Source organism: Salvelinus alpinus, chromosome 28, assembly GCF_045679555.1.
Source record: "Salvelinus alpinus chromosome 28, SLU_Salpinus.1, whole genome shotgun sequence".
Lineage (NCBI taxonomy): Eukaryota > Metazoa > Chordata > Actinopteri > Salmoniformes > Salmonidae > Salvelinus > Salvelinus alpinus.
This window is the reverse complement of record NC_092113.1, coordinates 29770344-29796647: the sequence shown is the minus strand read 5'-3', so window position 1 is coordinate 29796647 and position 26304 is coordinate 29770344. Positions and strand designations below refer to the sequence as shown.

The 26304-nt window shown below is 41.4% G+C and overlaps 1 protein-coding gene across 3 annotated transcripts; it reads right to left on the bottom strand.

Moving 5' to 3' along the window:
* Positions 1 to 417: 417 nt before the first annotated feature.
* Positions 418 to 25226, bottom strand: LOC139557621 (adipolin-like). 3 transcript variants are annotated; one of them, XM_071372670.1, is made up of 8 exons: positions 23749 to 25226; positions 10529 to 10633; positions 10198 to 10309; positions 9670 to 9851; positions 5979 to 6087; positions 5641 to 5734; positions 3492 to 3570; positions 418 to 3271 (listed from the first exon to the last, which is right to left on the bottom strand). In XM_071372670.1, exons 1-8 carry the CDS (start codon positions 23920 to 23922, stop codon positions 3173 to 3175), a joined length of 954 nt encoding a protein of 317 aa, XP_071228771.1. In that variant the 5' UTR covers positions 23923 to 25226; the 3' UTR covers positions 418 to 3172. The 3 variants fall into 3 exon arrangements, with proteins under 3 accessions (XP_071228771.1, XP_071228770.1, XP_071228769.1); XM_071372669.1 differs by having other exon boundaries at positions 9670 to 9857; positions 23749 to 25225; XM_071372668.1 differs by having other exon boundaries at positions 9670 to 9860; positions 23749 to 25215.
* Between the last annotated feature and the right edge of the window lie 1078 nt (positions 25227 to 26304).

Genomic DNA, 26304 nt, shown 5'->3' with positions numbered 1-26304 from the left:
GTGTGTGGCTGGCACTTTGGGCTCAACAACGCTTCCATGAGCAGAGCTCTCTTATTAAGGCATTCATGCATTGATGCTAACAAGCTCATACAAGTGACTGGACAGGCATTTGTGCAATGGAGGCTCAAAGCTTCTTATTATGGCCTTGTGACACGCAGACCACCCAAAATATATACAAAAATATTTATAACCGCATTATAACTCCATTATATGACTGGTCAAGGCACTAATCTAACCAACAACTGGGCGGTAAGGTCTTATGACGACGCCCTGTTCCTAATCTATAGACCAGCACAAATGCTTGCAATTCTCTCCGTAAAAAGCATTGTTTGCTGATACTTGTAACCTTCTCCAATATAAATGTTAAGCTTTACGCAGCACTTACATACAGTATATTGAGTAAATACAGAAATAACATAATGTTTTACCTTAGTTTAATTTTGATCATACTAGCTATTAAAAAAGCTAATCAGTATAAAACATAATGATACTCCAATCTGTGGTGGTCTTGGAACTGTAAATTGATCCCTACGGTGATAAAAGATATTCATGTCCATTTTTCATTACATGTGTGGATACATTTGAACGTATACTCTATTTATGTTCAAATTCAACTCTTAACAATGTGTATTAATGAAATATTATCATCGTTTAAAGACAACTTCATCAACTATATGGCAAAAAAACGTAGAGATATACACACCACAAAAATGAACACGTGATTATTTTCTAGTTGAATAAGATAACATGGTCAGTCTCTTTTGATGAAACTACTGCCATTTTATAAAACAGTAGGCAAAAATGTTCTGCTTGACCATGGCAATTATATAATTTGGCATAAGCGTTACGTGGAAACACTGTATATTAAATACTGTGCCTTCAGAAGTATTCACAACCATTTACTTTTCCCAGATTTTGTTGTATTACAGCCGGAATTTAAAATGTATTCAATTGAGATTGTGTTACTGGCCTACACACAATACCCCATAATGTCAACGTGGAATTATGTTTTCAGAAATGTTTACAAATGAATTCAAAATAAAAAGCTGAAAAGTCTTGAGTCAATAAGTATTCAACCCCTTTGTTATGGCAAGCCTAAATTCAGGAGTATACATTTGCTTAACAAGTCACATAATAAGCTACATGGACTCAATAATAGTGTTTAACATGATTTTTGAATGATTACCTAATTTCTGTACCCCACACATACAATTATCTGTAAGGTACCTCAGTCGAGCAGTGAATTTTAAACAAAGATGAGAGCGGTTTTCAAATGCCTTGCAAAGAAGGGCACTTATTGGTAGATAGAAAAATTAAAAAGCAGACATTGAATATCCCTTTGAGAATGGTGAAGGTATTAATAACACTTTGGATGGTCTCTCAATACACCCAGTCACTGCAAATATACAGCCATCTTTCCTAACTCAGTTGATGGAGTGGAAGGAAACCGCTCAGGGATTTCACTATGAGGCCAATGGTGACTTTAAAACAGTTACAGAGTTAAATAGATGTGAGAGGAGAAAACGGGAGATGGATCAACAACACTGTAGTTACTCCACAATACAAATCTAAATGACAGTGAAAAGAAAGAAGCTTGTACAGAATACAAATATTCCAAAACATTCATCCTGTTTGCAACAAAACACTAAATTAAAACTGAAAAATAATTATCAAAGAAATTAACTTTATTTCCTGAATTCAAAGCGTTATGTTTGGGGCAAATCCAACACAACACATCACTGAGTACCCCTCTTCATATTTTCAAGCATGGTGGTGGCTGCATCATGTTATGGGTATGCTTGTCATCGGCAAGGACTAGGGAGTTTTTTAGGATAAAAATAAACTGAATAAAGCTAAGCACAGGCAAAATCCTAGAGGAAAACTTGGTTCAGTCTGTATTCCAACAGACACTGGGAGATAAATTCACCTTTCAGCAGGACAATAACCTAAAACACAAGGCCAAATTTACAGTACACTGGAGTTACTTAACAAAACGACATTGAATGTTCCTGAGTGGCCTAGTTACAGTTCTGACTTAAATTGGCTTGAAAACCAATGACAAGACTTGAACATGGCTGTCTAGCAATGATCAACAATCAACTTGACAGAGCTTGACAGATATTTCTGTATTTAATTTTCAATAAATAAGCAAACAATTCTGAAAACATGTAATTATTGGGTATTGTGTGTAGAAAAAAAAATATTTATTCCATTTTGAATTCAGGCTGTAACAAAATGTGGAACAAGTCAAGCGGTATAAATACTTTCTGAAGGCACTGTACAGCGGTATGAAACAGAATGGCCAACATACTTGCATTTCATTTCAATGCTCTAACCACATTCCTTAGTTTGGGTTTGAATTCCACAAAATGGTTCCATACAGAGGCCAATGTTTCCTCTATTTTGTTCAGTGGGCTGTAGACTCCACATGAGACATACAAAGTCCCCCTAGATAGAACATACAGTAGAGGTCACTTTGCTGAGAATAGGGTTGCAAAATTCCGGTAACTTTCCCAAAATTCCCTTGTTTTCAAAAACTACTGGTTGGATTTTCCTAAATGCTTCTGAATTTCTTCAACCTTAGCTGAGAAGTTGGGGCACCCATTCAATGCATACTGAGCATCTTTGCATCATCCAGTGTATATACACACTCACAGAGTCTATGTACTGTACTTTCTTAGCTACTGCCATTCCATTAAAGAGATTAATAAAAACCTTTCAATTTCATGAATGATATTCATTATAGCATTTTTCCTATCAGGCTATTACTGTATTAAAAATACGTATATGATTCAGGTTTTTTTCTTTCTCAAATTCAAAATGTTCATTGAGTGATTTGAAGACGTGAATTCTTGTCTATTAAGATTGTCTGTTGGTATGCACAAGTGTCTTTCTTGGCCCATAGGAGTGCTTGCTTTCATGGTGTCTGGGGAGAGACACAGTCCTTTAGCTTTCAAAACGGTTCTTCCAGGATACACCAAGTAGAGAAGTTCAATGGCTGCAAATGCTGCTCATGCCTTTTGCTTTCTCCTCCATGGATGGGGATTGGCAGATAGCATCTGTTAGTAATCCAAACAGATACAGGTATGACAGATGCCTTGCATGGCCAGGGCCCTGGTGTCCAATGGGAAGAGGGAAGGAATACCCCGAGCCCCAATGGCAGGACGTGAGGCTATACACCCAGCAACATCCCCATGAAGTCAGAGCCATTCTGTATTGTGATGGATGCCCCAGCACCATTGTCCACAAATATGGAGGTGTACTGTCCAATCTGAGGAGATACAATAACATTTTAAATACAGTAATATAATGACTGATTGTTTTGCTATAGTGATATTAAAACCCATTATAGTGTAAAGAAGTAATTGTACTTCATAACACTTCTTAAAGGCTTTTTTGGGGGCAATATCTTACTCTATATTCAGTTTGACCCTATTGGAAAATCTTCATGCCAAGCGTTGTGATGATCAGTTTGATAAATGTAAGCCCACCTGTAGCTCCAGCAACCCTTGCACATACACTGTGAAGATCTTGCTGTTACTTTCCAATCCAACAATCATCTCTAACGACCTGTGATGAAGAGAAAAACAGACAACAAATGTTAATTAATCATAATCTTGTCACCTGATCTTTACGTTTGTTCAAAATAACTTTACTATATCTATACACACCTAACCTGATATTTCATGCAAAATTTGTTTTCGTACACATGAAATAAACATGTCATTGCTTCATTCTGAGTCTTGAATCACCATCATCATTACAGTGAGCCTTTAATGAAGTCTGCAGTGTAGACAGTAATATTGCAGGCGTGGAGTCTTGTCCTACAACTCCTGCTGAGACCACTGGCTCCTGTTTAGTGGAAAATGCTGCATTTTTATGGTGAATCAATCATGTTTGTCTTCACTTAACTACCATCGCAATGAGGCTCATTTTACATTCTCTGCATTTTCATGTGTGGGAGAGCCAGACAGGCTGGAGGCTTTGGGGTGGAAAAGCAACAACAATGAGCCCACTTTTTCGGGGTAAGGTAACCATCATAACAATATTATTTATATATATTTTTGATAATACCAGGTTGTGAAGCAAGGTTGTTGGCCTTTACACATTCTGGAGATATTGGGTGCCGTTCGTTAAAAAAAAAATTGCTTACTTTATATAAACAGAAATGGCAAAAATATGTGAACAACAGTACTCGAAATATTTTGGTATCTACAAACGAGTGTGTAATATACTGGTATCTACAAACAAGTGTGAAATATTTTGGTATCTACAAACGAGTGTGTAATATTCTGGTATCTACAAACGAGTGTGTAATATTCTGGTATCTACAAACAAGTGTGTAATATTCTGGTATCTACAAACAAGTGTGTAATATTCTGGTATCTACAAACGAGTGTGTAATATTCTGGTATCTACAAACAAGTGTGTAATATTCTGGTATCTACAAATGAGTGTGTAATATTCTGGTATCTACAAACGAATGTGTAATATTCTGGTATCTACAAACGAGTGTGTAATATTCTGGTATCTACAAACAAGTGTGTAATATTCTGGTATCTACAAATGAGTGTGTAATATTCTGGTATCTACAAACGAATGTGTAATATTCTGGTATCTACAAACGAGTGTGTAATATTCTGGTATCTACAAACAAGTGTGTAATATTCTGGTATCTACAAACAAGTGTGTAATATTCTGGTATCTACAAACAAGTGTGTAATAATTTGGTGTCTACAAACAACTGTGTAATAAACTGGTATCTACAAACGAATGTGTAATATTCTGGTATCTACAAACAAGTGTGTAATATTCTGGTATCTACAAACGAATGTGTAATATTCTGGTATCTACAAACGAGTGTGTAATATTCTGGTATCTACAAACGACTGTGTAATATTCTGGTATCTACAAACGACTGTGTAATATTGTTGTTGGTTCTCTTCATCCTTCACACATCCCAAAAATAAAATGTCTCTATTCAGGGTTGTGTTCAATAGGCACCAAATGTCCAATAAGAAATGTTCCTTTACATTTTTTCACAGTAAAATGTTTTCCTACGATTTGCTCAAATTAATACGACCCTGGCCTGTGGTGCTGGAAGCAGCATGGTATCCCAGGCGTCAAAGGTGAGTCTATAAAGAATTTAGAGGCGACAGGGACCAGGAGAAGGGGTGAGAGGACATTTCCTTCAAAGACGTGTTCCACTTTAACACAGGAAATGCCTAACTGGTTCCACACAATGTATAATAGACAACATCTTAAACAGCTCGTAAATACTAGCAAAAGTAAAACTGGCATTAAACACTGATTATCAGGCACGGATTCAATGACTGCTGTAAATATAATGCCTTAACAACACATCAGAAAGCCTGACCTGGCAGACAATAAAAAATGGTTATGATATTGTTTTGTTTGTCAGGGATAGTTTTACCTCATTCCATGTAACAGCGTTGCAAAAGACGGAACAAATAAGAACCATATGGTTTTCATGCCAAGGTGAAAACGTGTGGAGTGGACTCATTTGAGTTTGTTTCATAGGGTGACTAGATATTGGAGGCATTTTCAAACTTCATCATGCAGATTTGTTGATAAACGGTAGACGATCAATAGACTGGGACTGAGGGTAGGCCTACTCACGTATATCGATGGCACAGGGATTCGATGCAGATCAGCACTCGTACATTATCCCTGGCTCTCAGCTGACTCTTACTCCTCTTTACCTCGCTGTGGTCTTCAGGGAGGAAACATAGTTACTCTGAGGTTATACATTATCCAGCTCAGAAACACCTCTCTGAAGAAAAGGTCACAGAGTCCTCTGAAGATGTACAATATTTTAGCAAAATCTCTGAATAAATTGTGCCTCAATGCCCCTCATGCATTGTCTTGATATTTGATATCCAACTTCCAAATCAATACATTTCCCAAGATGATTCTCTGATAATTGGGTTTCCCTAAAGTAGAGAAACATTCCTTACCAATATGAACATTAGCAGAGAGCTGGTAGATCCCTGTAACGGGAGCTGTGAATCGTCCTGTGGATTGGTCCATTCCTGTCCCTCTGAGGAAGGCACCTTTAGCAGGAGGCTGGAAGGACAAATACAATGTGACTTGCAAAATGGAGTTGTACAATGACTCACAGATCATTTGGACTCAATTGATATTTAGCTAAAGTGAATCGAGGAGCTACAAAATGTAAATGTATGTCTGCCAAAGGGAACACCCGAGCAAATAATCCAAACTTTTCCAACAGACATTGGAATACTAGCTATTTATTCCATTGCCTGACTAAGTCACTACCCACTTTATATATGTAAATACAGTGTAACACATTCCATTATTACTATTTATGCAATGGGTGGGTCTAATCCTGAATGCTGATTGGTGAAAACCGCATTCCAGCCGGTGTCTATTCCACAAGTTACCACTGGCTAAATATAGGACGTTAAAATGCCTATTTACTCTGTTCCATCTGACTGCGCAATCCACTGTCTCATCAGCCCAGCCAGGCAACTTATAAACTTGATCTGCACTATAAAAGCATCTAGACATTATCTCACATTGCTTTTAGACAAACAGTTTTTTTAGTTTTCAACAGCGGAGATTTGTATAAACCTTGCTGTCTGTCTCTCCGACATTTTGCAACATTGTTTCAATATTCAAATTCGATCTCCAGCTGTCCCATAGTAATGAATGTCTCGGGAATCAGGATGAGACAGACAGGCAGGCAGCTTTTCTCAGCCAGTCTAAATCATGAATCAGAAGAACGCACGAACAGGAACAGACTAAACAAACGAAACAGTCCCGTGTGGTACATACACTGACACGGAAGACAATCACCCACAAACAAACGGTGTGAACAGCCTACCTTAATATGGTTCTCAATCAGAGGAAACGTCAAACACCTGCCCCTGATTGAGAACCATATAAGGCTAATTAACAATGAACCTAAACAAGAAACAAATAACATAGACTGCCCACCCAGCTCACGTCCTGACCAACTAAACAACGCTAAACAAAGGAAAATAAGGTCAGGAACGTGACAGTACCCCCCCCCCCCCCAAGATGCGGACTCCGGCCGCAAAACTGAACCTATAGGGGAGGGTCTGGGTGGGCATCTGTCCACGGTGGCGGCTCTGGGCGTTGTCCCCACCCCACCATAGTCAATCCCCGCTTCCGTAGCTTCCTCCTACTGACCACCCTCCAAATTAACCCACCTGGATTAAGGGGCAGCACCGGACTAAGGGGCAAAACCGGAATGAGGGGCAGCACCGGACTGAGGGGCAGCACCGGACTGAGGGGCAGCACCGGACTGAGAGGCAGCACCGGACTGGCTGACGGCTCTGGCTGGTCATGGCTGGATGACGGCTCTGGCTGGTCATGGCTGGATGACGGCTCTGGCTGGTCATGGCTGGATGACGGCTCTGGCTGGTCATGGCTGGATGACGGCTCTGGCTGGTCATGGCTGGCGGACGGCTCTGGCTGCTCCTGTCTGGCGGACGGCTCTGGCTGCTCCTGTCTGGCGGACGGCTCTGGCTGCTCCTGTCTGGCGGACGGCTCTGGCTGCTCCTGTCTGGCGGACGGCTCTGGCTGCTCCTGTCTGGCGGACGGCTCTAGCTGCTCCTGTCTGGCGGACGGCTCTGGCTGCTCCTGTCTGGCGGACGGCTCTGGCTGCTCCTGTCTGGCGGATGGCTCTGGCTGCTCCTGTCTGGCGGACGGCTCTGGCGGCTCGGGACAGACGGGCAGCTCTGACGGCTCGGGACAGACGGGCAGCTCTGACGGCTCGGGACAGACGGGCAGCTCTGACGGCTCGGGACAGACGGGCAGCTCTGACGGCTCGGGACAGACAGGCAGCACTGGGCAGACAGGCACACCTGTAGGGAGGAGACGGAGAGACAGCCTGGTGCGTGGGGCTGCCACAGGACCCACCAGGCTGGAGACCTACAGGAGGCTTGATGTTAAGAGGAGGCACCTGAAGGACCGGGCTGTGGGGGAGCACTGGAGCTCTGGTGCGCAGCCTTGGCACCACTCCCCCAGGCTGGAATACTACTCCAGCCAGGACCCTCCAGAGTGCAGGCACAGGTTGAACCGGGCTGTGGATGAGCACTGGAGATCTAGTGCCTACTACGCGCACCTCTCCCTTAGGTTCCACTCCCACATTTGCCCGGTACGAGCGGAGCGTAGGCATAGGACGCACTGCACCCTCCCAGCGCCCCGGAGACACAGCACGCAGAGCCGGCGCAGGATACCCTGGACCGAAACTGCGTACCGGAGACCAGACGCGCTGAGCAGGCACAATACGCCCCGGCTGGATGCCCACACTCACATGACACTTTCGGGGGGCTGCCCTATAGCGCACCGGGCTATGGGCACGCACTGGCGACACCGTGCGCTTAACCGCATAACACGGTGCCTGACCAGTAACGCGTTGCTTATGATAAGCACGAGGAGTGCGCTCAGGTCTGTTACCTGGCTTAGCCACACTCCTCTCTAGCCCCCCCCCCAAAACAATTCTGGGGCTGCCTCTCGTACCTGTCGCGCTGCCGTGCTGCCTTCTCATATCGCCGCCGCTCAGCTTTCGCTTCCTCCAGCTCAGCTTTGGGGCGGCGATATTCCCCAGCCTGTGCCCAGGGTCCTTCTCCGTTCAAAATCTCCACCCATGTCCAGGAGTCCTGGGATTTCTGCCGCTGCCTTCTCCCACGCTGCTTGGTCCTTGGTTGGTGGGTGATTCTGTAACGATTGTTCTCCTCCTCGTCTGAGGAGGAGCATGGATCGGACCAAAACGCAGCTTGTATGGAATACATGATGAATTTATTTAAACAAGACGAACACGAAACACACTTGATAAATTACAAAATAACAAAACGACGTAGACCGACCTGAACATGAGAACTTACAGAACACGAAGAACGCACAAACAGGAACAGACTAAACAAACGAAACAGTCCCGTGTGGTACATACACTGACACGGAAGACAATCACCCACAAACAAACGGTGTGAACAGCCTACCTTAATATGGTTCTCAATCAGAGGAAACGTCAAACACCTGCCCCTGATTGAGAACCATATAAGGCTAATTAACAATGAACCTAAACAAGAAACAAATAACATAGACTGCCCACCCAGCTCACGTCCTGACCAACTAAACAACGCTAAACAAAGGAAAATAAGGTCAGGAACGTGACAGCCTCAGAATGTCCCAGGGAATAGTTCTTCCTCTACATCATGCCGTTTCAAACAGTGTCTATTTTTGTCCACTCCGCACCATATTCCAAGTCACAGACAGAGTGCCTTTTGTATGCCACCCAGAAAGTGATGTGGAGCGTTGTAAAAGGAGATCTTTTTTTACTAAGGACTAAGAAGCCAGTCTAAACTCAAAGCAGGGTACTGCTTTGTCAGACTTTAGGGAAGCCTTAAGATTCCTGGCTTCATTCTTATACATCAGGTGGATATAACCAGAATCATTGCTGGTTCAAACTTCAAACCTGCGGTTAAAACAAAGTTAAAAGAAAGAAAATAGAAAGAAAGAAAAGTGATTGTGGAGATTAATAGACAGCTTAATGGTGAGTAAGACAAGAGGATAAAGAAGATGGTTAAGGGGGTGACCAAATACTTCACAAACTCCTACATTCTTTACAAACTTCTCAATTGTTCCTCCAAAACGTACCGTCTGAAAGTTTTGTAGCTCCATCAGTGTCTTCTTGTCGACAACCACAGGTCCTATGAGTTTACAGTGGAAGGCTTCCTCTATCCTCCTGTAAGAGGTCATTCCTTCCAGGGCAATGAGGGCCATGGGTATCTGACTAGGACTGGTACTGGTCTGCTTGTCCACTGCAGCAGCTCTCCTCTCTGTAGCTTCTGGTGAAAACACAGAAGGAATATGGGAATCTCAACTAGAAAGATGACAAGAACATGGACTTGACTTTGAACTATAGGAAAAACTTTCTCTGAGTACTACAGTAGAGCAATAGAGTAGTGAGTTTGCAGTCAGTCAGACCTGATATCTCCCCCGGATGGTCAGTTACTAATGAAATACTTCAGCCTTCACAGAAACAATGATCCATCAGCAGTAGCAGTTGATCAATCACCAATGTTTTGGAATCAACATGTATTTTTATACTCAGCGAAGGACCAGATCAGACTTTATAACATGTTGTGTCTTTATATGACATTTTATGACTTTATATGATATTACCTTTTATCATCTCTTTGAACTCCTGGAGGAGGACCTCCTGGGTGACCTCTGCCCCGGGGAATCCAGGAGGCCCCTGGGGGCCTGGAGGACCAGGAGGACCTGGTGGTCCTGGCTGACAGAGATGAGGAAATAATAACACATCACATAATAATATAGGATCATCATACATATACTCTACACATGATTTGACACAGAAAGCTGTTTCAATATTAAAACGATCAATATTCTACTTATGTATTGTACTAGATGCTTCGTGACCAATGTAATGAACGGACCAGTGCTTGATCAGCTAGCTTATTTGAACAACTACTGAAGACATTGTTATATTTACCAGTGGCCTTTTGCGTTTGCGGCATTTCCCAGGGAAGTTGTCTACGGGTCGTTTCACAAAGTCCATCCATGATCCCAGGGGATCTACTCTCTGGTTGTCAGGAATCTATAAGACACATGAGAGAGAAAACCCATGAAATGTTTTTCATTCAAATAGACGGCATAGCTGGATCTAAACAGAAGATGGCATGGGACACGGTTGGACTCCCGATATTAGACCACTTTTAAGGTCTGATTTTGGAATGAACACAGTTGAATGAATGAATACCATGTTGGCATTTAGGATTATGCTTTGAACACAGGCCTACTATGAATCAATGAGACACCAAGGAGAGCCAGATGTAGTTTAATTAACCTGGCTGATTAATAGTGAGCACTAAACAAGTGCCTAGTAAAATAAAGTGGGAAAAAGGGTGCGGGCAGAATGTACTTAGAATCAAGCTAGCCCCAAACTGTTACACTGTGTTCGTATTCCTCAATAACAAATGCTCTTTGAGGAGAGCAGTGCTAATTGCAAGATTCATCAGATATTTCAGGCTGGAATCATTTCGCCCACTGTCACACAATGCAAAGTATTGTAACTAAGTAACTGAATCCAATGAGTCATATTTTCTGCTTAGCGACCATAATTGGAAAATCTTGCCGTAAGATACTATTAAATGGTGCCAGACATCAAGGCAGGTCACACTATGAAGTGAACTCTCTTTCTTTCTCTCTCCCTGTCTCTCCTTGCCGGTCTACTACCATTTCAGAGAGAGAGAATAAGCCTTTTTGTGTCATACCTTTCACTTTGCCAACTATGTTCAGTCACTTTTTCTGTCCAAGACTTTCCCTTTTTGCTTGTTTTTTCTCTCCAGATAATTCACTCAAGTGCCACGTCAATTATTATTTGCCCAATAGGGTCAGAGGAAAATAAACAAGACGTCTCAAGGGATTTTTTTCAACACATGGACATTTCCATGATCATACTGTGCATTCAGGACCATGTAAAACATCTCTATCCATGGGCTATTTTAGTGCCCAATTAGTCTACAACAACATTTATAAACACCCAACAACACTTTCACCTATACCTACAAACATACTTACAGTATATCAGGAGTGTAATGACCGTATTGAATATGATAATAATTATAGTTGCATACCATAAAAGTCAACAGCGGCTGTTGAAATTGACTTGCCAGTAAAGTTCATTGCCTTATGCTAGTGATGATGATTGTAGACCTTTGCTTGATATGCAGGGATTCTGAATGTGTGATGATGTCATCCTTTTGTTGATAAAAAAAACCTCCTGACATATTACCTTGATCCAAATGAAAGGCCTCTGCCACCCAATCATTCTAACCCTAGCTGTGTGAATTCCAGTAACCGCAAATGCCTTGAATCCTCCCCAAGCAAAGCCCTCCTTCCTCCTCCCCAAACGTCAAGTGACTGTGGCAGAGATAGAAGAGGAGATTAGGACGAGCCATGAAGGTGAGCTGTCTGAAATGGAATTTGTTTAGGTTTGGCAGGAGGACACGGATCACTTATCTGCAAAACTAACATGCCGTCTTTTCTTCACACAAATAGAGACTCGCCCTTCGTTATATTCAACAGTAACAAAGTAACCCATTGTTTGTCTTGTCTTCAATATTCTAGAATGAAAAAGGTTTCATATTTGGGGTTTGTGTTTTTTTTTCTCTGTGTCTTCTCCCTTTTCTCTTTCCTTGTGACAGCAGACAAAATAAACAAGTTAAGTAACACAGTGCCTCCTGCATGTTGGATGTTTGTGGGTTTTTGTTGTGCTTTTGAAGCCTGGAGACAGATAAAAGGCAGACAGATTTTGTCAAGCCAAAGATACTGTTACTGCATAATCTGCCAAAAATGTTCCACAACACTGCAACACAGCCAGTTAATTATACTGAATCATTTTCTTTATTGTACCATTCATGCTGCATATAAATTCTGTCTTAATATCTCTCACTTTCATACAAACCTTACAAGAGCACATGAAAAATCTTTTGAATTTGAGATTGAATTAAATCTTAAACATCTATTCCATAAACTACACTTTTAATGATTAAAAGTTTAATGATGAGTGTGATGATTTAAACACTGACGATCACCACTGAAGAGCCTCTCTGGCGACTCTGTTTGATTGAAGTGATGCACGCTGAACATTGACAACAGAGTAAGGCACAAAACAAGGAGCTTAACGCTATGCTTGACTGTTAACACCTAAGGACTCAAAATAACTGCACCTCTTCTGCACCTCTCCTTTCATATTGATGTCATACGTAGATCATCTTATGTGTTTTTTTTTAGACCAACTCAAGTAAGCCCAAACATGCAACTTATATACTGTACCAGTCAAAAGTTTGGACACACCTACTCATTCAAGGGTTTTTCCTTAGTTTTACTATTTTCTACATTGTAGAATAATAGTGAAGACATCAAACCTTGAAATAACACATATGGAATCATGTAGTAACCCAAAAAATAGTTAAAAAATCTAAATATATTTTATATTTGAGATTCTTCAAAGTAGCCACCCTTTGCATTGATGTCAGCTTTGCACACTCTTGGCATTCTCTCAACCACCTTCACCTGGAATGCTTTTCCAACAGTCTTGAAGGAGTTCCCATATATGCTGAGCAATTGTTGGCTGCTTTTCCTTCACTCTGCGGTCCAACTCATCCCAAACCATCTCAATTGGGTTGAGGTCAGGTGATTGTGGAGGCCAGGTCATCTGATGCAGCACTCTATTACTCTCCTCTCCTTCTTGGTCAAATAGCCCTTACACAGACTGGAGGTGTGTTTTGGGTCATTGTCCTGTTGAAAAACAAATGATAGTCCCACTGAAGCGCAAACCAGATGGGATGGCGTATCGCTGCAGAATGCTGTGGTAGCCATGCTGGTTAAGTGCGCCTTGAATTCTAAATAAATCAAAGACAGTGTCACCAGCAAAGCACCCCCACACCATCACACCTCCTCCTCCATTCTTCACAGTGGGAACCACACATGCGGAGATCGCCCGTTTGCCTACTTTCCGGCTCACAAAGACATGGCGGTTAGAACCAAAAATCTAAAATTTGGACTCATCAGACCAAAGGACAGATTTCCACCAGTCTAATGTCCATTGCTCATGTTTCTTGGCCCAAGCAAGCCTCTCCTTCATATTGGTGTCCTTTATTAGTGGTTTCTTTGCATCAATTCGACCATGAAGGCCTGATTCACGCCGTCTCCTCTGAACAAATTTATGTTGAGATGTGTCTGTTACTTAAACTCTGTGAAGCATTTATTTGGGCTGAAATTTCTGAGGCTGGTAACTCTAATGAACCTATCCTCTGCAGCAGAGGTAACTCTGGGTCTTCCTTTCCTGTGGCGGTCCTCATGAAAGCCAGTTTCATTATAGCTCTTGATGGTTTTTGCGACTGCACTTGAAGAAACTTTCAAAGTTCTTGAAGTTTTCCGTATTGACTGACCTTCATGTCTTAAAGTAATGATGGACTGTCGTTTATCTTTGCTTATTTGAGCTGTTCTTGCCATAATATGGACTTGGTCTTTTATCAAATAGGGCTATCAACTGTATACCACCCCTACCTTGTCACAACACAACTGATTGGCTGAAATGCATTAACAAGGAAAGAAATTCCACAAAGTAACTTTTAACAAGGCACACCTGTTCATTGAAATGTATTCCGGGTGACTACCCCATGAAGCTGGTTGAGAGAATGCCAAGAGCGTGCAAAGCTGTCATCAAGGCAAAGGGTGGCTACTTTGAAGAATCTCAAATATAAAATAAATTTTGATTTGTTTAACACTTTTTTGGTTACTACATGATGTGTTATTTTATAATTTTGATATCTTCACTATTATTTTGCAATGTAGAAAATAGTAAAAATAAAGAAAAACCCTGGAACGAGTAGGTATGTCCAAACTTTTGACTGGTAGTGTATCTTAGCTATTCCCTGTGTGATAATAAAAAAGTCAGCATAGCACTGCCAGGAAAGCAGCCCTCTCGTTCTGCTTGTTATCGTATTGTGTTGTTAGCACACGCCATTGTAATTAAGCGATTAAAACCGTGCCCTAAAGGATTTTCTCAATTTTAGGAAGTCGGCCCAGCTGTAACCAAGATAATTATTACTGTTATTCAAACTAAAAAACAAGATTGCGCAAATGACTGTTCCAACTTTTTTTGACACTTTTATTCAGTGTGTAACACAAAATATCATGAGAGTTGCTACAGTAGCGTAGCAATAAAGCAATACCTCATGAGGATTTTAAGATCGGAATTTTATTCTCACTTTCATTGATCGGGCTTCACACTGCTACACACAGGTGGGCATCATATTTTTGCTACCATGACATCCAATAGCTTGACAAGAAATTATGATTCATTGTACCTCAGTGAAACTATCTTGAATATGCCCTAGATGAAGGTCTTTACACAGAGAAATGAAAATCATAGCATGACGAAATAGAAAAACGGTCAGTTATGTTTAATCTAGTTCCTATTGAGGATGGCTCAAAGTAAACTATGTTCTCACTCACATACCTTTATATCAGCACATAAAGCACATGAACAAAGTGAGTAGAGGATAGATACAGGTACTCTGTTCTTCCCTTTGATCCCGGCTGTTGTTTGAGTGCCATCCAATAGCTGTGTCTTTCAACAGCTGTGAGAGCACACCACTCCAGTGGCAATTTGGGAAAATGTGTTAGACATTCTTAAGGTGTTAAACTGAAGGTACTCCTCAGAACATCAAACACTGTTGGGGGTGGGGGCTCTATTCCAACTGAGATTGTGATATCTACTGCTACAGGCCCCAATTCTGATAAGGCAATTCACTTTACTTACAAATATGTAACCACAATGACAGTATGAAAAAACATCACAGTTTTCAGTTTGGACATACATCTACAATACCATGGACATTGCACGTAAGCTTGCAGAATTGTACTACCTGTGTAGTAAAACTGTCGTTACACATGTATTATGGAATTTTCTGTTAGAGAGTTGGGCCAGTAACTGAACGGTCACTGGTTTGAATACCCGAGCCGACAAGGCGAAAAATCTGTCGATGTGCCCTTGAGCAACGAACTTAATCCTAATTTGCTCCAGGGGCGTCGTACTACTATGGCTGACCCTGTAAAACAACACATTTCACTGTGCTCATCCAGTTGATGTGACAATTAAACATCATCATCATGATAATTCAGGAAACAGTTTGTTTGAGGTGCAATTGATAATTCTTACATATGTGATACAGTTTGTTTGATGAAATGAAGTAGAATTTATTTGCTCCAATAAAGGGAGGGAAATATTCCCTGGGGAAGGCAACATTCCATCCAAAGCACAGTCTGCATTACAAATGGCAAGTAGTGCACTATGTAGGGAATAGGGTGCCATTTGCGATGCAGCCACAAACACAACTGTTAAGATACTCATCTTGAACAGCACTCCATTGCCGGCTCTTCTGTAGGCATACCGGTATAGCCCATAACTCTTAGCTTGTTTTCATTTACATGTCATTATCCTTATTAACTAGCCATACCATATTGTTTGACATGCACCAACTAGTATAGTCAAAATACCTGCAACACACAAATAATATCTTGAAACGTTAACTGCAGGGCTTACCTATGTAAGAATGCTGTTCATTGACTATAGCACAGCATTCAACACCATAGTACCCTCCAAGCTCATCATTAAGCTCGAGGCCCTGGGTCTGAACCCTGCCCTGTGCAACTGGGTCCTGGACTTCCTGACGGGCCAGCTCCCAAGTGGTGAAGGTAGGAAACAACACCTATTTCACTGATCCTCAACACTGGGGCCCCACAAGGGTGCGTGCTCAGCCCCCCTCCTGTACTTCCTGTACACCCATGACTGCGTGGCCACGCACGACTCCAACTCAATCATCAAGTTTGCAGACGGACACAACAGTAGTAGGTCTGATTACCAACAACGACGAGACAGCCTACAGGGAGGAGGTGAGGGCCCTGGGAGTGTGGTGCCAGGAAAATAACCTCTCACCCAATGTAAAAAACAACAACAAAGGAGCTGATTGTGAACTTCAGAGGGAAATGGCAGAGGGAGCACCCCCCATCCACACTGACGGGTCCACACTGGAGAAGGTGAAAAGCTTCAAGTACCTCGGCGTATACATTTCTGACAAACTGAAATGGTCCACCCACACAGACAGTGAGGTGAAGAAGGCGCAACAGCACCTCTTTAACCTCAGGAGGCTGAAGAAATTTGGCTTGGCACATAAAACCCTCACAAACTTTTACAGATGCACAATTGAGAGCATCCTGTCGGGCTGTATCACAGCCTGGTACGGCAACTGCACCGCCCACAACCACAGGGCTCTTCAGAGGGTGGTGTGGCCTGCCCAACGCATCCCCGGGCGCAAACTACCTGCCCTCCAGGACATGTCCCGATGTCACAGGAAGGCCAAAAAGATCATCAAGGACAACAACCACCCGAGCCACTGCCATCCGCCATCATCCAGAAGGCGAGGTCAGTACAGGTGCATCACAGCTGGGTCTGAGAGAGTGAAAAACAGCTTCTATCACAAGGCCATCAGACTGTAAAAATGGCCATCACTAGCACATTAGAGGCTGCTGCCCTATATACATAGACTTGAAATCATTGGACACTTTAATAATTGGAACACTTGTCACTTTAATAATGTTTACACATTTTGCATTACTCATCTCATATGTATATACTGTATTCTATTCTACTGCATCTTAGTCTATGCAGCTCTGACATTGCTCGTCCAAATATTTATATATTCTTAATTCCAGTCCTTTACTTTAGATTTGTGTATTGTTAGATATTACTTGTTAGATATTACTGCACTGTTGGAGCTAGAAACACAAGCATTTCGCTACACCTGCAATAACACCTGCTAAACACGTGTATGTGACCAATCAAATTTGATTTGATTTACCCACCAAACAGTGAGAGCAGCGGGCACCAGTCACTCTATAAATAAGCATGTAAGATTATTGCTAATGTTGCTAGCATGTTGTGTGAACAGGTAGAGGTACCGATATAGTTTGACGTGGGACAGGATGATGGAGAAGCGTCCCTAATCTCTTGTTTTTAAGTCGTTGTAGCCCCTGTGCAGTCATCCATGCAAGGTGGAGGAGGCTAATGCAGCTAGGGCCTAGCCCATCCAGAGAGGCAGGGATTCTCAGGCTGCAGCTAGAGCTAGGCTAGGGAGAACCTGCGTGCTTCCCCACTGTCATGCATCCACCCCCGTTTCCTCCCAAAGAATATCCCATCCATCCCGGTCCTCCCCTGATGCACCTCACAGACAGAGGATTTACTACCACAACGCTAAATATGGTTACTCTACCAGGGTTTTTCTACAACATAACTAAGTTAACCCTTTGTTACATCATTTTTTTTAAAATTGACATGCAACTGGCGCAACTGGTACACACTGCACACACCCTGCACTTTAACTTTGTAGATATGTCACACACAAGTTGTTTAGGATATGAGCAAAGTGTAGGCCTATGCATATAAACCACAAGAAACATACACTCCACTTTAAATCTCGAGGGGGCTACCAAATTATGAGAAAAAATAAGAAACCTGGACACTGCTCTTGCTTGTATCACTGCTCTTTTTTAAGCTTTACGTATTGGCCTCAAGGCCTTCGTCAGAGCCTTTGCTATCAAATGATAAAATGATACAACTGTAAAGGATCAAGCAAATTTCAAATCCCACTATGTGTGCGTATGCTGCACGTATACATATTCTATAGCGTAGCCTTCGTGTTATCTTTTCCTTGTTTCCACAAAACAACTGCTACAGTGTCAACATGCCATATACTGTATATGTATGCATACATTGAGTGTGCATTCCTTTCCAGTGTAAGAGAGCTACTAAAACAGTCAAATGTATTTATGAAATCTCCTAGGAAATAATAATCGTGCTTTGCTCTCAACATAAAAAGTCTAAAAGCTGAAGAGAGTCTGATTGCTGTCACACCTGCTTTGTGTACAAATGATAGTCTTCACATTGCTCCAGTGGTGGCTCTTTCCCCAGGTATCTGTGGTAGGTAAGAGAAACCATTATAAATGACTCTGGCTCCACATCCATATCAAGCTGAAAACTGAGATACAAGTATTCCAGACCTGGATTCAAATGTAATTTAATATCATTTCAAATAATGAATATTAATATATTTAATTCATTAAGTGTTTTTCTTTTACAGACAGGAATCACAAAGCTCTGAAAATACTTGACCTGTCCTTGATTGAGCTTGCCTATTGCAACAGAACCAATAGTCCCAACTATGCAGATAATGCCCACCAGGCAGTTCAGACAGACAGACAGCAAACACTAAAAGTATTTGAAAGATTTCAAATAGTATTTGAGCCCAGGTCTGAGTTATGCCCCAGGTAGATAGATACTCATGAGATCTTCTCTTTATGCACTCATTTGTGGTTCCACTCTGCCACATAAATACAGTGCTCATTTATGTTTGGTTTAAGCACTGTCCTTGTGGAAGTACTCTGTTCACTTACTTTATGAGGTACTAAAAACCAGTTGTAAGTAGAAAAGCACAAAATATGAGAAGGGAAGAAAAAAATATATATATAGTTCATATGAAAGGCAAATTCAAATGTGAGAACACATGCAAAATTCTCCCACGCTTCAACACCTATTAAATGTCTATAGGACGGATGTATTGTTACAACAAAGGCTCTAAAAGTAATTCAAGGATTGCCAAGATTTTAACAATCATTTGGACTAGGTGCACAGATCACCATCTGTTTATGATTAATGCAATGCATTCTACCCCAGACAAATCTTTACATGGGAGAGAATATACTTAAAATCTCTGGTAGATTACGGTGAAATCATGTTGCTTTCTTTCAAGAGTCCAATGTGAATCTGATGTAGAGGAACATGACCAGCACATAAAACATAGCAGGCGAGATCAAGGGATTTCTGACAGGAAATCCAAACCAAACAGAACCTCTCTGATATGTAAAAACAGAAATGTTGTATTTCTGGCACCCAAAATGGAGCGCAAGGGGAATATCGTCCTAGCAGTTTATTTTATTTGTAGATTTCAGATGTAATGACAAAAGGCTGTTTATTAGTATTATGGCTGTCTGTCAGGATTTCAATGAGTGCATAAATCAATTGTGTAATGCATTAAGTAAGCAAGGGTCATTAAGACGTGTAATAAAACAAAACATCCCATAAGATAGGCCTCATCCTCACACAGTAAGGGTATCCTTGTTCCCACTCGATTTACAGTTCCAACTTTGTTCCCAATTTTGTGTGTGTGTGTGTGTGTGTGTGTGTGTGTGTGTGTGTGTGTGTGTGTGTGTGTGTGTGTGTGTGTGTGTGTGTGTGTGTGTGTGTGCAGCCTGTGTGTGTGTGTGTGTGAGTGGGCCTAGGGTTTCCTGTGGGATGGGTCCAGTCCCCTGTGTGTTGGGCTATCCAAACGGTCCCACACACTCCTTCATTAAGCATGGTGTTCGGATGAGAGAGGGGAAACTCAAGTCTCCCCCAGGGCACTGCTTAACCATTACTCAACACGCTATGCGTGATGTTTGACTTGACTGCCTCCATTACTGCCATGACTGACTGAGCCCTTTGCTGCTCCACACTGACAGATTTCACTGCACTTTGGAAAGGAGTGAAATAAGTGGCAAATTGATATATTGTTTCCGTAGTTCTGCCCTCACACTGTATTTATTGTGCTAGTCAGTGAAATCATGATAGATTGGATCGTGGATGATGACCCATCTATGCTATGACGAAGGGTAAAAGAAAAACTTGTCTAGTGCTGTGAGCGATTTTAGCAGACATAACATTATTTTGGTGCAAAAAGTTACTGCTTGGTATCATCTCACCAGATTTCACTCAGTGCAACACTCCACACCTCAACTGTGATCAATTTCAAATGGAAAATCTCTGAAGGAATGTAGTCTGCTGCACCCTGCCAACAGCTCTCACTGGGGTTGGGCCAGATGCAAAATGAATGCCATCATAAGAAGACTTTCCACTGCATGAGAGAAAAGAAAAACATGCAAATGTATAAACGGTTTGGCTTGTTTGAAGATACAAGGTGGTGTTCTCCTGCCATCATAATGTAACTCTAATAAGCAGGTTGTTTTCTCCAAGACATTACAGGTACAGATGTGAGGATGAAGTGAAACTTGAACAAACCATAATAACTGCATTCAATTAAATAAAGGATCCAAGCACCGCTTGCAGCTGGCATAGTAGATATTATTCGTTTTTTACTGGACACATTTTCAGTGAACTCCGGATGATATAGCATAACATTTTGCTGATGCATTGTCCATACAAAATGCACAATAAGACGTGCTCAAGTTCCGTAGCCTAAAGGAGTGTTATGTAGCCTACACGAGTCTTGTTGCATTGTCCAAGCTTAAACATCTCCACTTTTAATCTTAGATGTAAAGTCTAAACCCCAGGGTCCTCAACTAGAGGTGACAGTATTTGGCCGAGACACTATCTGGCATAACACAGGGTCTTAGGAGTGATTATGTCATTACCCTTAGATTGTGGGAGACAAGATGAGAAAAATGTAAGTGGGGGGGGCACAGGGGGATAATCCTTGTCGAGGTGTCCTCTTTCAGAACCCTTTCTATGGGGCTTTGTGAGGGGCTTACACGGCACGCTGCACCAGTTTTTCGGGGCCGCAACGCCCCTATCGGATGTCCCAGACACAGCGGAGTCAGACTGGCCCTGTGAATGACAGAATCAATGGGCTGGGAACAGCAATGCCAAAGCTCTTTAAATATCTGCCCACCTATCTTTCATAGAAATTACATCATGGCAGTCTGCCTGTGGCCTGTTGCTGGACCATGGGGGAGATGGAAGGGACGGATGGGGGCTTTGGAGACAGAGACACCCTGGGCTCAGTGAGATAGATGGGAGAGAGAACAGAACAGATATATCCCAGTGGGGTGCAGTAGTCCTCAGTTTTCAGCAGCCTGGGGGTTGACACAAGGTCATGCTTCATAGCCTTCTGCTTTTACAGGGCAAACCAAGTGAAATAAACACAGCCAGACCACAATGAGACAGGATAGTACTGAATAATGTGTTCTTCTTCTTCTTCTTGAGAATACAGAAACAAGACCTCACTCTATGGCAAATAAAACAGAGCAGAGGCAAACTGGTAGATCTTGGACAGGGAGGGAGGGCTGGTATTGAGTGGATGGGGCAGCGAGGGTTATTTGAGAATGCCAACACAATGGGTGGGCTAAAAGCAAAACAAATACCTAATTGGAAACCCCTGGAAATATGCAATACCAGCCATAAACCAATAAATAAGAATGTGAAAGGTCAAATGCTGTTTTTGGACATGGAAACAATATTTTTTCAACTTTTTGATCAGTTTATTTCAAAGCTATTTATATATTATACTTTGGTGTAAAACTCTACTTTTCTATCTGTTTGCCAAACCATTAAGCCTTTTAGACTACCGAATTACTGTCCATATTTGATCTTTAAATAAATACTTTGGCTACACATTTAGAGAATGTAGCCTACACTGTCACATTTTCTTATCCCTAATTCATGATGATCCAAACCCTCTTGAGTGCTGATTTGTCAATAAACAGTCCTTAAAACTAATAAGCTGGGGAATTGGTGCTTGCCCCCCGCAGTGAGGACTAATTGATGCATTGATCAGCCTTTAAATGTCCACAAACCACACATTCTTCAGGAAGGCATCCATTTAGGGTTTCACACATTTCAGACACTTCACTTTCTCAGGCTTGACCCAGTAGGGCACACCTCTTCTATGCTGGCAATAGCCCACATCACTACACTCATTCTCTCTATGGAACACTCTACAGAACACTCTATAGAACATTTTGTTGCTCTACACTGCACCTTAGAGTCATTCAACACTGGTCACTTTAGTCATGTTTACATAATGTTAATTGATCTGAAAATGTTTCTGGAGTTAGAAACAGATAAGATATTAGCATTCCCGCAACATTATTTTCTTGAAATGTAAATTGATCTCAGAGAAATTAAGATAATTGATTACTCAGTCTATATGTGCATACTGTAATCTCCACATAGCTCATCTCCTATATAACTACTGTTGTAATACCTTTTCCTACTTATACAATATATTGTCAATACTGTCAATACACACCACGTATTTATATTCAGGACTCTGACATTGTTCATTCTGATATTTCATAATTTCTTGTTTTTTCTTCTTTTTGTATTTGTGTATTAGTATTGTACTGTTAGACACTTACTGCACTGCTGGAGCTAGAAACACAAGCATTTCGCTGCACCTGCTTCAACATTTGCTAATCTGTGTATGCAATAAATAAACTTTGATTTGTTTTGACATAGATTATACATTCATAAAGCCTGAATCAAGTCCAATTATACATGAATCAAGTCCAAATAATGCTGTTGGAGCATGTCATCTGCCAGCACCAGCCATTGCAATCCATAATTTAACAAGTTAATTATCACTCCTTAAACTGAGGGTAAGACATTCCAGCTCAGGTATTTGCCTCAGAATAGATTCCAAGGTTAATAGAATGCAATCAGAGGATTTAGCAAAGGATTTAGCACTAGGAACAAAAGCATTTCGCTTCAATATCATCTGCTAAATATGTGTATGTGACCAATAACATTTTATTCTATTTGATGTTGTTTCAATTTTGGTAGCACTACTGCAATTGTATTTTCTATTAAATCTGTACTTTGATAATTATCAGATCAGGTAATCAAAATCAAAAGTTACAATCAAATACCACTGATAAAGTGAATAACATATTCCACATACTAATCATAATCATTCTTCTGATGTTCAGCACTTGTATGATCAGAATAAATATACACATTTCAGCCATAAGGTTTGAAATACACCAGCAGGTCTACAGAGCAGAGAGGGCTTGGGACTATAGGGTTCTATCTGCATTTTTATCCAAATGTAGTTATTGACATAGCCTTGTACTATTCAATGTTCTCTACCTATATAGTAATATATATACCCTAATTCATGTTCTTAAGTAAAAAAAAAAAAAAACTAGATAAAAATTGCTGACACCATTCAAACCAATGAGGGTTCTTATCTTTAATTATCTCAGAATCATATTTTTTTTACAGATGGAACCTTATAGTCCTAAGCTTCTTAGAGGTTGGAGGTAGCCACTGGTGAATTGAAGATCACCTTTTAGTTTCAAATCAAGCATTACCTTGGTGCTCTCGCCGACCTCTTCACTGTTGGAGAGAGTAGCGTTGTACGCCTCTGTGTGCTGTGGGGGGGTCTCCTTCGGCCTCTTCCTCTCCTTCTTGGCGTCTACCCCTTCCAGCAGGACACACTGGGTCCAGAACACCGCAGCCAGCACAACCAGTGGCCCACACCACATCTTAAATACAAACTGAATCAACCCAAATATCCCTGGAACCGTGTGAAGAAGCCTCTTTGGACAACTGGCCCAATGGTCTGTCCAAACTGTCCAACGATCGGAAAGAATAAAGCTATTGCCCGATTCCAAAAATGAAAGGACCCTAAACAGGATGATTAGACTGCAAACTGGAGGACTGCAACAACTATGAGGGCTGAAGGACTCCTGGTTTGGCTGCCTACTGCTCTCTTCCCGATGAGCTTTGAGCCTGGCAGCAGAGTGTTGCTGGAGCTAGAGCACAGCTAACTCTAGCCAGAAAGCCAAGCAGCTTACTCAACTATGAAATGTGTCAAGTGAAATGGTCCCGGCGAATGACAAATCGGCGTAGATCTGACAGCAAATAAACCCATTAGTGGGATTTTTCATGCTTTCTGCTCTGTGTGTGTGTGTGGGGGGGGGGGGGGGGGGGGTTTGAAGCTGAGGTTGGTGGGTGGGTGGGACACAGGGAGGAAAACCTTAGATAGGAGTGGATGGTAGAGTTCTCTATCCCCCTCTTTCTTGCTCTTTCGGATCCTCCTCATAGTTTTCCGATAGTTGGGTGCAGTAGAAGTCTCATAAGAGTTTGTATTTTCTTCAGAGAATGCTGCTTGGCATTCAAGCCCTCAGTCCAACTCACACATGTTTCCCACAGGACTCGCCATAGAATAAAAAGGGGAGTTGGAGATGGTCCAATTTTCTTAGCCTTTGGTCCTCCTTTTATTATTTTCTCCTTGAAGGGTATACAATTGGTCCCCCGCAGCAGAAGCTCTGGAAAGAAAACTTCAAAGTGGTGTAAAAGACACTTTGAGGGGTATTAGCAACACGGTCTCCTCTATCCAGTACACCCAGCTGTACATAACTCACTACTGTTCATTCATCAACCCAGTCCGTCTGCTCTGGGGTGACAAAATCATGTGCAGTTTCACCTCAGAGAGCACTGTGTTTGTGTCTGTGTGTGTGGTAGGTCCCTGTTGCTTGCTTGTTTCGCAACACTGTCTCGCTCTCTCTCCCTCTCTTCTACTTCTTTTATGTTGCTCTCTCTCTCTGTGACTGAGCTTACAGGAAGGCTCAAAGTGGAGTTTTATCATCACTCTCTCTCTCCCTTTCTCTTTTTCCTTCCCCTAGCTGCCTCTATTTTTCTCATCAGTGAATTGGCAACCCCACTGTTTTGTTCAGTCTCTGTTTTATCTCATAGATGAAATGGTTGACTCCTTTTTTGAAAACTGAGGAGGTTCTTTGGCCGATATGTGTGTGTGTGTGTCTTTTTAGAATATTTTTATAAAATATTTACCTCAGTATAGCCCTGTGTTTGGATCTAATTCATACTGCGGAATTGATGTACGTACCTTCAGAAAAAAAGACCCTCAGGCACTCTCTTGTGTAATCTGTTGTTTGACAAATTGCCAAGGAATAAATTCTGACTGTCCCATGTGGTGGGACACATAGTTGGTGTGTCCCACATGTTTCCAAAAAGTGTTGAAATAGGATCTGCTTTTACAAGGAGTCGCCTCCAACAATTGCTCGTCTGAAATATACTGGGATGTATTGTTCCTCACTTAAATGTAATTGCCAGATAAACAAATACAGTATGTCAAAAGTAAGACATGGTTTATAGTAAATGTCTTGATGCAGATCCTTTTTTGAGTACATTTATGGGGAAACCATTGCAGAGAAAGGCTATCAAACTTGTCTCTTGAAAGCAATGTTATATGTTTTCAAAATAAATGTATCTTTATATGTCAAGAGCAGACATGTTTTTATTTTATTTTTTATAAATTAAGCATAGGATGTAGGGTATGCAGTTAACAGTTAGGGTGTAGGCTAAAGTATGCATTTAGCAGTTTGTGCACTTTACAGAGAAACATTTAAGAAAATAAAACCAAAGGAAGGATGGATTTAAAGCCTGCCTCAATAAAGTTGCACAGCGATGTAGGCTGCATACTGTACCTTAGAGGTGATGGATGATTATGGATCCACATCATTGACACTGTGAAGAAATATTACTTGTGAACAGTGCCACCCAGAGGTGAGTCAATGCATGGATAGTGCACCGCCCATTCTTACCTAAACAAAAGTACTGTTGCGCTCATAATATTCCATAAGCACTGCAGATATATGATATAAATTAATGTATTTCTGCATGCGATAATGTCAGTGGTGTAAAGAACTTAAGTAAAAATACTTAAAATTACTACTTAAGTTGTTTTTGGGGGCATCTGTACTTTACTATTTATATTTTTGAAAACTATTACTTCACTACATTCCTAAAGAAAATAATGTACTTTTTCCTCCAAACATTTTGAATGCTTAGCAGGACAGAAATATGGTCCAATTTACGTACTTATCAAGAGAACCACTCCGGTC

Excerpts from the sequence above, each read along its gene's own strand:
- LOC139557621 (XM_071372668.1), bottom strand. The coding sequence starts at position 23,922 with ATGTGGTGTGGGCCACTGGTTGTGCTGGCTGCGGTGTTCTGGACCCAG. Across the intron at positions 10,634-23,748 it reads AGGTCGGCGAGAGCACCAAG|ATTCCTGACAACCAGAGAGT; the intron begins GTAATGCTTGAT and ends TGTGTCTTATAG. Across the intron at positions 10,310-10,528 it reads GCAAACGCAAAAGGCCACTG|CCAGGACCACCAGGTCCTCC; the intron begins GTAAATATAACA and ends CATCTCTGTCAG.